General features: G+C 35.6%; 1 protein-coding gene across 1 annotated transcript in view; it reads right to left on the reverse strand.

Moving 5' to 3' along the window:
• LOC111088557 overlaps window positions 1-15,133 on the reverse strand; it is an 80,024-nt gene that overhangs the window by 30,582 nt on the left and 34,309 nt on the right. Inside the window, exons 6-7 of the mRNA XM_022399038.1 lie at window positions 11,949-12,087; window positions 1,656-1,792 (exon numbers count right to left, since the gene is read on the reverse strand). Coding sequence (XP_022254746.1) covers window positions 1,656-1,792; window positions 11,949-12,087 — 276 coding nt within the window. The remainder of the gene's footprint in view (window positions 1-1,655; window positions 1,793-11,948; window positions 12,088-15,133) is intronic.

The following is a 15,133-nucleotide window of genomic DNA, read 5'->3' on the forward strand; positions in this document are numbered from 1 at the left end:
CCTCTGTCCATCCATTCATCTCTGCCAGGAGCTCAAATTGTGCTCTATATGCTTCCCATGGTGCATTCGCATCGAATTCCTGTGACTTGTTTCATACTAGATCACTCCTATTGCTGACATTCATATCTGGGATGTGACTTCTAACAGGACTGAAGATGTCTGCATTAGGATTTCGCTGCGGGGTCTGGAAGAAGCTTCCCGTTGTCTGAGGCCGATTAAGTTGATGGTTAATGTATCCTCCTTGTGTAAAAGACAATAAATCATCTTTTAATGTACTTAATTTGCTTTGAAATTTGCTATTGTTTTCCATATGTACTTCTTGCCACTGTTGTTGACTTTCCTGTAGTTGCTGCTGACTTTCCTGCAACTGTTGGATACTTTCTTCCTGTTTCCTTTCTTGTTCCAGTTGTCACTGCTTTAATCTCTCTTCTTGTTTTTTTTTCTTTTTCCTCCAACAACTGCTGTAATTTCTCTGCTTGTTTCTTTTCTTTTTCCTCCAACAACTGCTGTAATCTCTCTTCATGTTTATTTTCTCGTTCTTCTTGTTTCTTTTGCGCTTCTTTATTTCTAAGCTGTAGTTTCATTTGCCACTTCTCGTTTCCATCTTTTTTTTTTTTTGTCCCACTCTCTGACACCAATTTGTTATGTCTCTGGTCATTTGTTAATTACTCATAAAAATTCTTTCAGAAGAACTTCAGTGATACAAGTCCTTTCTCAAATAAAACTAGTTTATTCTCTCTCAATTCAACTTTGCAATACACTTAATTTCCACAGTCACCTTAACTTAAACACACACTATAATTTACAACGAATGATTCACGCACTTTACCGTGCTTGACTCAATTGTCCATCTCTATCTCTTCCTGTCTGCAATTCCATTCGATTAATTGCCTGGTGTACTTATATACAAAAATAGAGGGTGCCTAGCAAATACTGGATTATTCTGATGTTCCTCAATCTTTCTCGAACTCATTACATGTTACTTCCACTGTCGTAACAGTATTATAGCAAATCAAAAATGTGGGAGCTTATTTATTTATATTCTAACTTTTAAATGTCTGAAGTTTGAGTTTTTAGTTTATTAACCACTATACACATTATATGGTAGGCATAATCAAACATATAAATTGAGCAATATGACAAGACGGACAAGTCATATGACACACAAAATGCATATTTAAAATTTTTAATATATTTTTAACACATTAAAACATATATATATATATATATTATTAAATTTAACATTATAAACTATGTTGTAAAACGAATTTCACAGACATAAAATGAAATAAAGTTGTTTAATCAAAGTTTGAAAATAACTCTCTAAAAAATCATGACGTGCTCTTTGACCTGTCCATAGCAAAGGATTAAACACAACAGTCCACTGGAATATTTTTCAAATTGATTCTCACTTATCCAAGACGAGAAAACTCACAGATGAGTAATTTACAAGTAAAGTTAAAGTTCCCTTTTCAGGTGCACTGTTTCCATAGTTTTTGATTGAAATATATTTCAGGAATTGTAACTTACCACAAAACTGAAACAATATTAATAAAAGTAACCTGATATTAAACTTTTCAAAGGATTGCTTAACATTTTATCTTCATTTCTTAACATATTTTCTTCCCAGTGTATTAACAAATCATCAAACTTACTCATTTTTTCAAATGACCAAAATACTGAATCCTTAAATCCAAGCAACTCAACTTTCATATAGTCGGTGAAATTATCTCTTGGAAGAACATTCATCACCTGGCTTTCTTGTTCTTCTTTTTCATCATGTAGATCAAGGCTATCAAGAAATATTTAAATAATATTTTCAAATTAAAATAAAAATAATATTAGAATGAGTACAAAATACATATTTTCACTTTTTAAATGTAACAGAAATACATAAAAATGTATTAGAAAATAACTTTTCACAGCACACTTATTGAGTTATTTCACATTTTGTTGATAAATGTTCCATACCTTTACATAGAATAACTATACACATAGTTCACAGAAAAAAACTTTTTTCTTAATTTGTACAATGTGTCAAATGCTAAACGTTGGGTGACCTACACGATAATAACAGTCTCACCATTTCACAACTTCTAACCATATTGGTGCTCCTTTTCTTAGTCCCAGCAGTTAAGTCTATGATTCACCACCCCATAGCTAAAAACTAGAAAGTGGCAAAGGTTTCCCCTACTCCACTCAACAAAAGGGTGGAAGAATTCGTATGGAGGAGACTGGAGAAAGTTCTTGGATCTCTATCAGTCCAGAAAGGTATGTTAATGGGGGAATTGCACAAAACCCTATATTCAAAACCCAGCAAGTTTGGATCAGATATGTGAACAGCATTCTCTGGTGCTTACTTTCCCATGATAGTCCACAGAACTGGTACAGTGTGGATCAGACAACTGAATGTACATGTGTCTGTGTGTGTTTATATTATAGATAAACAAATAAATAGCTTACAAACTATTGGTTACATTAATTGTTAATAAGCAATTACATCAGCACTATAAAACAATAATAAATTAAATATCGCATTACCGTTATCGGTCCAGGTTGTCAATTTCCTAGTTCTACTTAATATCTTCTAGTTCTGTTTAATTCTATTCAATATTTTATAGTTCTATTTAATATCTTTTTGGAAGGGTGGAAGTTGAGAGTTTAACTAGTAGAAATATTAGGGTGGCTTTCTTTCTACTTTAAGAAATTTAAGAATAACCGCCTTCCCATAACTGGCTATATACAGTGAAAATCAGTACAAGCCGAGATGTTTTCGGAGTAACCACTCAGCTTCATACCCTTATTTGATTTTTTATGATTTTCCATGACAGCTGACTAAATTGACATCAGCATTTGGATTTTTTTTGATTGATGGGATATCCCGAACTCATTTGGGTGCTATTACCATAGACGTTATCCATTATAACAATAAGTTGACAACCTAGACCGATAACAGTAATGCAATATTATATATATACACTACAAGGATACCTCAAGAGATCTTGCAGAACACCCCATCTTTCAATGGTCACATACAGAGTCAAAGCAGATGTTATGAGCACTTTCTGTTATACTGGCTTGATGCAGATTTTAGATAAGTGCAACACCAGGCATGAGGTGGTATTCCTCAGAATGAAAGAGGGGCTCTGGAGGAGCAACAGCATGTTTTTATGTTTTTTTCCTCAAAGATGCCTGATGATTAAAGAATGGTGACCTGAGGAAGTCACAAATCATTAGAAGGAGAGAAAATAGCCAAAAGGTTTAGAGGAGATGAATGTGAGGAGAGAGTCCACATGCCTGTCTGGAGAAATCAATCCAAGAGCTGGCAGAGAAGAGATATAAGGGAATAAAAAAAGGTGAAGAATCAAATGCAAAGAAATGTGATAATCCACAGCTTAAGAAAAACATGTCAACTAAAGAGTCGATATACCTATCCTGTAAGGGAAGAAGAAAATAGGTTTATGGAAAAGAGGAGTTCCAAGGAAGGGACAGATGAAGTAGAGGACCTCTAAAGGAAGAAGTCTGTGATAAGACACAACAAACAGCCTGACAGGACACAGGAGTCAGGCTGGGCATGAATGGTCCAGTAGGCAAAAGACAATGGGAAGAAGGAGATAGGAGAGAAGTATGTTGTACCAACCAAGTAGGCAAGCAATACCAAAGTGGGCAAACCTTCTCCTCAACCTGACGAAGTCTGAAAGGCAACACCCCAAACTTGGAGTGGTGGGATCCTGTATGTCATACTCATCCAGTCTGAAATTATGCACACGCATCTTCACTCCCATCCAAGTGGGAAAGGTAAATTCCACTTGTCTCCGGAATTATGGAGAAGATGTGGAACAAACTGTGCTCATCCAAGGACCTGGAATGGGACCAATCTGCATTAGTAATTATGAGGAGACAATAGACCCTCTTCTATGATCAATGTACTGAACCAATATTGATCAAAAAGAAGAGCCATGCTCAACCCAATCAGACAGCCAAGCATCAAATCTGAACTGGTATTATGAGTAGGCTCCCACATAGACTGGTGCCTCTCCTACAAATCTGGGAAAAAAACATCCAGGGTCCTAGGTAGGAGGACTCCCAACTTCGCCCTTTTCTCCAAGAGTGGAAGAAATTCACTCAAACACTCTGGAGGGATAACTTCTGTCCATCACCCCAGTGACTGGAAACTGGGTGTGGTGAGGACTCCCTAGCTCTACCAGTAGAATTTGGGGGGTAATGCGCATTGGAGAGTTCTAAAGAACATTGCTATGGAAACAGTGCAATAGGTGAACCTGGTTCCCTAAATTTTTAAAAACAAACCGACCCCAAATTATTCAATCCAAGGACTGTCAGGGACAGGCAAGATCTCCTTATGCTTTACTCTTGATAGTCCATGAGTGGTGGTCCAGCATAGTATATTAATACCACTCAGTCAGCCTCTAGGTGGTCTTATGGAACACCTCATTTCTACAGAACCTGTTGCAATCTTGATAAAGTATATTGAGTTAGTGGTTGCTAGTGCATAATTGGTTTGATAAAAGCATTCCTGCCTGAGCAGCTCACCTGTCTTTATAAGCTAGCAGATGTGGTTAAGATAGCTACTGAGGAAAGTCAAAAACCCTCAGAGGAAGATACTGCCAGATCATGCAAGTAATGTGAGATAAAAATGTTGGGGAAGGGAGTCCACATATGAGCCTACACAACGTCCTTTAACGTACAATTCAATCAGGCCACTGAGGACATAGAAATGTGACAAACCTGATGAGACATGACTCACAGAAGTCTCCTAACCTTCAAAGAGGGCCCAAAGTAAGTGATATGAACCAATTTTCATATCAACTTTGTCAATGTAACTAGGGATAAATTCCGGGAAACTGAAGGAACCCTATGAATATAGTCTTTGTCTAGCACCTCTAAAGGTATCAGTGTGGGCAATATAACACTTCAAGACCCTCACTGGATATAACAAATGATCGAGATCCGATTGGTCATACAAGTGAGAAATAGAGGTCACAGAAGTTGGTGAAAAGGATTTATTCCCCTCCCTGGCCACCAGTGTCTGAGGGAAGCAGAATAGGTCTGAGGATGTACATAGAATGATAAAGTATCCTGTGCACAATCAGTGCAAAAAACTCCAACTGATGATGTCTGTAGGTCAGTAGCAATGAAAATTAAACTTTTAGGGAAAGATGGTACATGAGGTTAAGGTCTCAAACAGATGTTGAGAAATTGCATATAATGCCACCTTAATATACCAGCTAGGCAACTGAAATGGTTGCTTGGGACAAAGGATCCAAAATGACTCAGAAAGCCAGAGAGTACTAAGGATTCAATTTTTGTCCCAAGTATCAAAAGGTAGTCGATAAGGCTGCTTATACAGGGTGACTATGGAAGATGCAAAACCCTTTTCAAAGAGCCAGGTTAATAAATGAGTTATGGTTGGCACTTCTGATCGAGGTGGGTTCAGTCTCCTCTCAATAAACCATTGCCAAAATGTGTGTGTCATTTCTGTTGATAAATGTGCATCAGGGAACTAAGCAAAGACTGAGACATACTTTGTAACCTAAGAAATTAAGCCTCAATGTTGTACAAAGGACCACATAACCTCCATGCCTGAAGCTTGAGCTTCAGGATGGCTGGGCATATGATGTCAGATCATGGCTGCCTCAACAAAGATGGCCAAAAAAAATTTAAAAGGTGGGCATTACTGAAGGTACCACAGAAGCAGAAACAAATATAATATATGGGTAATATATGAATCGGTGGGAAGCCCTAGAGGTGTAATCCTCTCTGGTCATGATGGAATGCATCCATTGGCAAAGTCAACTGCCAGTAGTTGGGTGTTCCAATCATCAGGGTTTCAAAATGAGAGCCAATCCAACAAAAAACCATGCCGTGAGTATCCATTCTGGCAGGAGAAGCTGCTTTGGTCAAGACAATTGATATGCCACCAAAATAATAACCCGTAGAACATGGGAAGCTAGTAGGGTGACATGATAAGAGTGATCACAATAAAGATGATCAAAGGTTGAAAAAAAAGAGCCCTAGACTAAGTTTCTCATTGATGGGAAATGTAAGACACCACCATGAAATTATTGAAGTGAAGCCTGACGATTTTCCCCTTAATAAGCCCAGACAATATTATAGTATTTTTCCAATCTAACAATCCCTCAACACTGGGGATAATGATCCTGAATAAGGAAACTGGGGGATCCAGTAAATTGCTGTTCATTCATGGTCCATTGGTCACACCAAGACTACTCAATGGATCTCGTGAAAGATTCAAGTGATGCCCACATCTCCAAAAGAGAAAAACCAGTGAGAGAAGGAGAGGTGAGTATGAGTTGGACTTCCTGTTCCATAGTTTGGAGCCAGATGACAGTCAGCTAAGCCCAAGTGAAAAACATGTTGAAAAAGATATCCAGACTGATGATATATGGCATTGGAGTGAGAATAGATTCTCAACTCTGATAATGAAGCCTGCCTTGGCTGTTTCTGAAAATAAAATCCATATGTTGCATTCTGCTAACTGACAATATGGTGCCAGCAGTAACCAGTCATCCATGAAATGGTGTACGCACAGGCCTAGGGAAAGAAGTTGAGGAGAAAAACCTTACGATTCTGCAGAACAGATACATGTGCTGATGCTAGTGTGAAGGGTAGAGACCTGAACTGCAGCACCTGACCCTTGTGCACAAAATGTAGATAGTGGTGGGATGTCACCGCTACAGAAATGTATAGATAGGAATCGGCGACATCAAACTTGAACACCCACAATCCTAGTAAATAATGTCAACATAGAGTAACAAATGATTCACTTATGAACCTTGGAGGATCTAGGAATTGATATAAACAAGAAAGATAGATGACTGAATGCCAATCTCCTGTGTTCTTGAGCACAGCAAACTGATGGAAAAAAAACCCCGAAAGATCTGGCATGATTCTCTCTACTGCTCCCTAGACCAACAAACTCTGATAGCCCTAAAATTAAGTTACAAAAATCTGAGTATCTGCAGGAGACGGGAACATTGCAGGTTAGGTGGATAACGTTGGTTAAGATATGAACTGAATGACTAATCCTGATTCAAGGACCTGTAGTACCCATCGATTCGTGGTTAAGATTTTCCACACGCCTAGAAATTCTCAGATCCTAGCTCACACAGACCCCAAAGGCATACAATAGGCACCAGCATTATTGGAAGCATTTTGACAGAGCAGAGGAACCCTTGGATATGGACAGAATCTATTCTGTGTACCAACTGAAAAAAGGAGCCTGAGGTGGCTGATCCCAAAGAAACCAACAGAATTAAGAAAGATGCAGGAAAAAGCAAATCTATATTCTCTCCAGAATGTCTAGGATTGCCCTCAAATGCAGCCTCAGAGCCCCTAGAGAAACACTGCTAAACTGAATATATCCCTCCATCTTTCTATGAATAAGATCACTGACAGTCTCAACTGAGGGTGACCCCCCCTCTGATTGTTGAGCAACACTAGACATCTGAGCTGGGATAGGAGACACCTGATTTGTCTCCATAATAATCTGGGAATTCATGCCGTATATCATCTTGCAAACAGAAAATCAACTAAGTAACATAAAAAATGCTCAAACTATCTCCAAAGACCATAGTACAGAGAAACCTGTTAATGAATGCTCTGTCATGAAAAATGATAATATTATCTGAATGAGGTGCTTATACACAGTACCTAGACAGAGGAGCACTGACATAGGTGAGAGTGTCACATAGATATTGTCATTGGCAATAAGTGGGGAATAAAAGACTGGAGCAAGTGAGAAAAATTCTGACCAATGGAAAGGAAAGAAACCCTGGTAGTTGAGTAATAGCCATTGTGGAGATAAGTATGTTTTGGAAAGACCATATATAGGACAGTAGGGAGGAAATCAGGAGGGTATGGGAATAAGCTGTGGAGAAATGAAAGGTAGAGAAAAGAAAAATTACTAAAGGCAGAAAGAGAAACCAACAGCAGGAGAATAGATGGATGCCCAGATTCATATATGTGTGATAGTCACTGACAGGAACAGCGATGATAGAGACATTAGGAAGTGAGAAGAACAGAAAAAGACGAATATGAAATAAGAAGATTGGCAAAAAACTAATCTAGAAATAGGAGTAAAGGGAAAAGTAAATAAAAAGAAATATGCTGGGAAGAGAATGAATATAGAAGTTGTAGAATACTAGCCCAAGTTATCAACGAGAAAGAAAAAACCATTACAGGCATCAAGGCAAAGAAATGGAACCAGTATTATAATAATAACATGAAAAGAGGAAGAAGTACAGGAAAGTACAAAACACAATGCAAAATGTTCTGATTGCAGAGGAACACAGTTTGGAAGGTTGAAGCAGAAGACGTGGCATACGACAAACAGTGAGGGGATGTCTGTGCCAGGCTTTAACATACTTCTGTTTGCTGTAACCCTATCAACCTTTTGAAATTGGGGCTGACTGAGAGATTTTTCTGACCTTATGAACTAGGAAATTTTTATTTTCACCAATTTTTGCTGATATACTGACCTATCTAACAAAATTTACCGACTTTGAATTTTTACTAGCCCTATTATGGCTAAAATATTGTTAGATATACAGGATTGTTTAGGTCGTGTATTTATTAGTTTAGTGTGAATGGTCCTAGGGAAGAAATAAGCCATGTTGTCAAACCTCAAAGAATAGGTTGAACAATTGCCAAGTTTGTTTTTGTATTTCTAGATAAAAAAGGATGGCATGAAGAATACTGAATGGTTTGTACACTATACAATCAGTGTTTTTTGGGAATCAAACCCTATATTATGTATGAAGTGAAGGAGTAAAAAAATCAATACACATACAGGCCATCAAAGATATGAAGAGTTACCCGGCATAGTCACTTTAACTCCAGTGAATAATGTCGCTTTTCAGCTATCCTGAAACTCTAAAAAATCAAAAACTGGTAAATAGCCAAAAACTGAGAATTTTTATTTTCATTCATCATCATCTTTCTTCAACAAGCCTAGTATTTACCTAGTTCTTGCAGTAACTATAACTTTACCAACATTTAAGTACTTAGCACACATTATCACCTACAAAAATTGATAGAGCAAAAAGTCTTCACGATCTTTGACTACTCATTTTATTATTATTACATGCAAAATTTATAAAGTTTTAGAACACATTCTATATCCTAGTAACCCACATATGCCATCTTATGAAAAAGTAAACAAACAAGTATTAGGGATTTTATTTTCCATGTAAAGTCAAGATGGCTTAATCTGCTATATGATTATTAGCTGGATCAAGTGATATGTCTACTTCCATCTCTATCTTGTTTGGTTAATTTTTTTTCAAGTTCAGTAACCAGCCCTACATAACATTTTTATTTAGCAATAAATATTTTTCCTAATACTTGTTTATAATGAAGCAGCATTTTGGGCATTTCACCGTAATTCAAATGATTCAAGTATTATAAAACTATGCCTATAATGAAAAGTTACATGTGTGCCACACACACATATATATATACAATAAAAAGAAATGTAGTGAACACTTAGCAAAAGCATAAAGGAAGTTATATAAGAAAGATTTACCAAGGAGAAAAGTATGCCAAGAAAATACCAAAGATATGTTAACGAGATAGATGTTCATATCTATGAGCTGATGCTACCACAGCCGTGAGAATGGTTATGAAAGCTTCATTAGAGAGACTGCAAATGAGATCGTTATCAACAGACTGATGTCACTGTGGCAGAGAGAAAGCTAGGGGAGTTGTTTACATTAACTCACACACAGTTAATAAAAAAAGGGATAAGTTGGGACTTTCATGTAAGATCCATTAAAAAACTGTGTGGAGAGATACATGTGAGTGAACTCCAATTTACTGACTTTATCAGTAACCAATGATCAAGCGGTTCTGGTTTTGAGAATCATGATGAGATTGCAAAAATAAACCAATTAAGTGGCAGACCTACTTGCAAGTAGATGTGTACACTATTTGGAAAGTTGTAAGAACACCAGAATGATTCAGTATAAGAAGCCATGTTTTGGGCCAAAAGTGTCTCCCAGATGGAGAAGAGTTGGTAAATCTCTCCCTGGCATAACAGTCCATCTCCTGGCAAAGAGGTAAGAGTTCTCCAGTGCTGCAGAAGTCTCCAAAGAAGAGAGCTATGTTCACAACCATGTTGAGCATGTCAACCATTTTCCGCTTAAACTCTATGTAAGTAACTTATTGTCGTCTCTCTCTCTAGAATTGAATAACATTGCTAGATTAAATGTATAGAGTTAATATATCACTGAGCTGAGTTCAATCAATGTAATAATCGATAACTTATTGAGTGTTGAGTAATTTAATAGAAATTATTGAAAGTAAAATTGAAGGACAAATTGATGACTTTGATAGTTTTGATATTAATATGTTCCAAGATACCTTCAGTAATTTCAATGCAGCCATGTATCTTGATATAGTGTATTAAAAAGTGTTGTTGTTTTTGAATTTCAGTCTCAGAGTCACTTCTTTATTCTAACTGTAAACTTTCTTGAGTTAGTGATTTGGGTGCTCCACTCGCAACTTCAGTTTAATATAAATTTGGTGTGACTGGCCGTACAGTCAAAGCTCCAATGACTAGACACACAGCCAGCCTGTTACAATAAATTAAGGTAGTCATGCTAACAAAAATTACCACAGGAATTTGAAAATGTATCTTTTCTCACATCAACTAAAAATAAAAGAGTTCTGGATTATGTTCTACCTTTTAATAGAATTATTTTATATCTTAATATTCTTCACGTAACTAACATATTGAAAAAATTCTCCATGACATTTATTACATGTTGGGAAGTATAAGTAGCCAGAGTTCTTTCATCTGCTGCCTTAAATAGAATATCAAATTGTTCAAATTTAATTTTACAGCAACATTCAATAGCATGTAGGAAAACATGAATTGTTATAGATGAAAGAAGTATGGTGTTTTAAAATCCTTTGCTGAATAAATTTGGTAGTGGGCCCAACATAGCCTTTCAAGCAGAGAGGACATTTGTATTTATAAACAACAAGGAATTCTTATAGACATACCTCATGTGTATATTAACAAGAAATGAAATGGATGTGCATATAAAGGTTTACCAAGTGTATATATATATATATATTTCTGTTATTTTTCATTTCCTAAAATTAATCATTCATACTATTCTTGAATACTGTTATGACAGCGGTAGTCACGTGACTCTGGTAACACGTCATGATATTCTCGAAGGATCGGGGAACATCATGAATAATCCAGTATGTGCTAGGCGCCCTCTATTCCTGCACATAAGTGCGCCATTTAACATGAGACTAATCAATCGGAATTGAATTGCAGACAAGCAGAGATGGAGATGGAAAATTCAGTCAAGCGCAGTAGTGACCGTAAGTAAGAACGTGAATCCTTGTGAATTATAGCGTGTGTTTAAAGTGACTGTGGAAATTAAGTGCATTGCAAAGTTGTATCCAGGAAAAAGTAAACTTGTTTTATTTAAGAAAGGACCTGCATCGCTAAAGATTCTTCGGGAAGAATTTTTACGGAAAATTAACAAACGACTAGAGACGTAACAATACTTTTTCTTTACATATCTGGGAAGTTTTTAGATTTATTCATAAGTTCAAGTTCATATTGAAATCTAATTTATATGTTGGCAAAATTTTAAACAATAACTGTTCTTACTTAATTTTTAAAATCATGAATATTGCCTGTTATTTTATTTCTTAACCACAGTCCTTTAGTGGGTTGGCAATAAGTTTGGAGTTTAGACTTGTATGTATGCTAAAAGATCTGGGGTTTGATTACAAGCAATGGTCAGAACACAGACAGCCTATAATGTATCTTTGTGCTAAAAAACAAACAAAAATGTTGCTTAAACCATTCAACTATTCATAACATGAAAATTTACTATAAAATATATAATATGAGATTTTAATATGATAATAAGGAAACTCACATATTTTGATACTGTTCTATACTTTTTAAAAAACAATACTCAGTCTCTTTCATCACTGTGTTTACTAGCTGCAATGCATCCATTTCAATCAAAGCTTTCTTCAGATCCTCTATCAAAGACCAGGTCCTATGACAATACCCTGAAAGGAACAAAACAAAATAATTTTTTCAAATGTTCAAAAGATGTTACACCAAGTACTAACAGAAGGGTTGTGGTGATCTGATATCAATCTGTTGATGGTTTATAGCCTAAACAGTCACTTAAATGTCATTTTTAATAGTTTATTATTTTTTATCTCTAAATAATAATTGCCCTAAATCCTACATTTAGGCTGCTAATCCAGTTCCAATTACGAGACTTACTTTGTGTGTTTATTGTGGTAGTAACCTGAATTTCAATGTTAATATCTTTGATTGAAAGACCATCTTGGGAATTACCAAATAAAACCAAAATCAGGTGACAATCTGTGTTTTAATAGGGGTATCCAGGCTTTGTAACTTCAATGCATTGGTACTTAGATGAATATAGAAGCTTTCTATTATCTTTTTTCTTCTTGTGCATGCTTAATATCCCATTATTCTCATATTATTCAAGTTTATTGTGTGTTCTTCTATTCTGGTATGATGTGCTATTGCAAATAGATTGGCATTACAGTTTTATGACTATTAAACTCCTAAATTCTAGCATTTGTTCTACCTAGTAACAAATAAATAATTAGGTATAGATGCTGTACAAGCACTAACAATCACAAAATGTTCATAAATAATTATTTTTCTCATATGTATCTGATTTACTAAGAAATTTTAATCATTAAATGACTCACAATTATAGTTGTTCAAGTGCACTTTTAAGAGAAAAAAAATTAATTAGTAAAGCTAAAATCACAAAAATATGCAATGAAAGATCTTAATATATATGTTTTATTCATTATTGTTGTATCTAGCACAAAAGTATAAAATAATGACTGCTTGATTAAATTTTGTAAAATGTTATAATAATATTACAACAGTGGAAGTCATGTGACGCTGCTCGTGCGTTTGGTATTGGTAGCATGCATGAAATTTCTCAAATGAATATTAAGGCTCGAGCGCATTCGAGACACCCTCTTTTTAGTATTGTTACGTCTCTGTTCGTTAGTTAATTTTCCGTAAATTCATTCCAACGAAACTTTAGCGACACAAGTCCTTTCTTAAATAAAACTGGTTTATTCTTTCCGAAAACAACTTTACCGATACACTTAATTTCAACAGTCGCTCTATAACAAATGCTAGAATGTCTCACGTGCTCGTGCTCGACAACACTCAGTTCAATTACACAATGTCCCATCACGTTGTGACCCTCTTATATATACCAAACTACCCCCAATCTAGTAGTCTCCTGATAATTCACGAAGGTTCGAGAAGGACGTGGCGTGATACTAGTCACGTGACCTCGCTGACGCAACAGTATACAAGCCTGGTGAGAAAAACCAGTGGGATTGGAGAGATAGATAATTAAGTCAACCAAACAGTAGTGACGTTGAGCCATAAATTTTGTGTGTTTTGCAGTCATCGCATAGAGTGAAGTTATCGAGCTTGTGAATCACTGTGATTTATAGCGTGTGTTATAAAGCTTAAAGTGACTGTGGAAATTCTGTGTATTACAAATTTGTATCGAGAAAGAATAAACTAGTTTTAATCAAGAAATGACTTGTATCGCTGAAGTTCTTAGGAAGGAATTTCTACCGGAAATTAACAAACAAGCAGATACCCAACAATAAGAAACTTTAGAAATCCAAATTTATCATCAGATCAGATACAAAATTTTTCAAAATCATCTAAAGTAGATTTCAAATATATTTCTTTATGTACTCTAATAATTTTTACCTATTTACTCACAATCATATATTACTCAACATAATATATAGATGGAAAAATAGGTTTGAAAATTATAAGCCTCAACAACAGACACATATAATCATTAAACAGTTGGTCTACTGTATAAAAAAAAAAGACTAAAACTCCATAGATATTATATAATCTTAGATATTTGTGCTTCAGCACCTGTATAAAATCAGGTGGAATAGGATTAAATTAGTCATTTCAAGCCTCGTGTTTATGTAGTATAAGAATTTAGTATATGTTTTCCACTCCATTAGTTAAAAAAGTAGCTCTTTTAAAATAACAGTTTTTATGGTTCACTGTTTTAATGCAGCAACACACTCAAGCAAATTGCTGATTTTCATTCTCTCTAACTAACAGCAGAGTTGTGTATCAGATGCAGATTGATTGTTTTTTTTTTTCATGAATATTGCAGCATTTAGTTAAAAAGCCAATCAGAATAGCTGCAGGTAGTCAAACTTTTAGTCTGTATATCTCCCACTAGATAACTGAGGAACCTACTGCAAATCACAAGCTTTTGTGTGCTAGAAAGACAAGGCTGAATGAAAAATTTGAGTTCATGTTTATGATAAAGAGCTCAGGTTTGGGTTTAGTTTTCATTTCACTTTCAACAAGAGCTCTTAAATAGTGATCCTTTGTGCTTTATGATTTCCATAAGTCTTCAGCAAAGACCCTTCCATTTATGCTGAGCTTTCATTTACATTCTAGAGTGAGAGCTTATCTGGCTTTGAGTGTGACTCACATTTGTTTATTTTTGCCATAAGCAAATAGTATAGAATTCTTTCATGGTAAGCATTAAACTGTTTAAAGTGTAGGATTTGCTCCTCTTACAGTGTAAAGATATTTTTGAAGTGAATTAATTGCAGTGCAAATCAAGTTACTAGAATTTGATAAAGGTTATCTAAGTTTTATATTGCATTTTACTGTGATGTATTTAGCTTAAATTTGGGTTGTTTTCATTTTGCCTATGTTGTCAGTTTTCAGTTGCAATTAAAATTTTACTCACACACACAATGGTTATTTTATTAGTTTTTATTACATCTTCCTTGCCCTACACCTTTTTCTCTAAAGTACACACAATCACTTGTCCTGTTGTTTATTGTTTTATACTGTATTAAACATTTGTTATGTGTGAGCCTGTGTTTTGTCTGTTATGCATCTGCTTGCTTGTTGAGTCCTTTTTTGGTTATACTGTTAAGAGCCCTGAAGTCCACAAACCAATGTTGGGCCCCATCCTTCTTCTGGACTAACACGATGAGAGCTGACCAGGGACTATCTGATTTCTCGACTATCCCTTCCTTAATT

The sequence above is a fragment of the Limulus polyphemus genome, unplaced genomic scaffold, assembly GCF_000517525.1.
Source record: "Limulus polyphemus unplaced genomic scaffold, Limulus_polyphemus-2.1.2 Scaffold4006, whole genome shotgun sequence".
Classification (NCBI taxonomy): domain Eukaryota; kingdom Metazoa; phylum Arthropoda; class Merostomata; order Xiphosura; family Limulidae; genus Limulus; species Limulus polyphemus.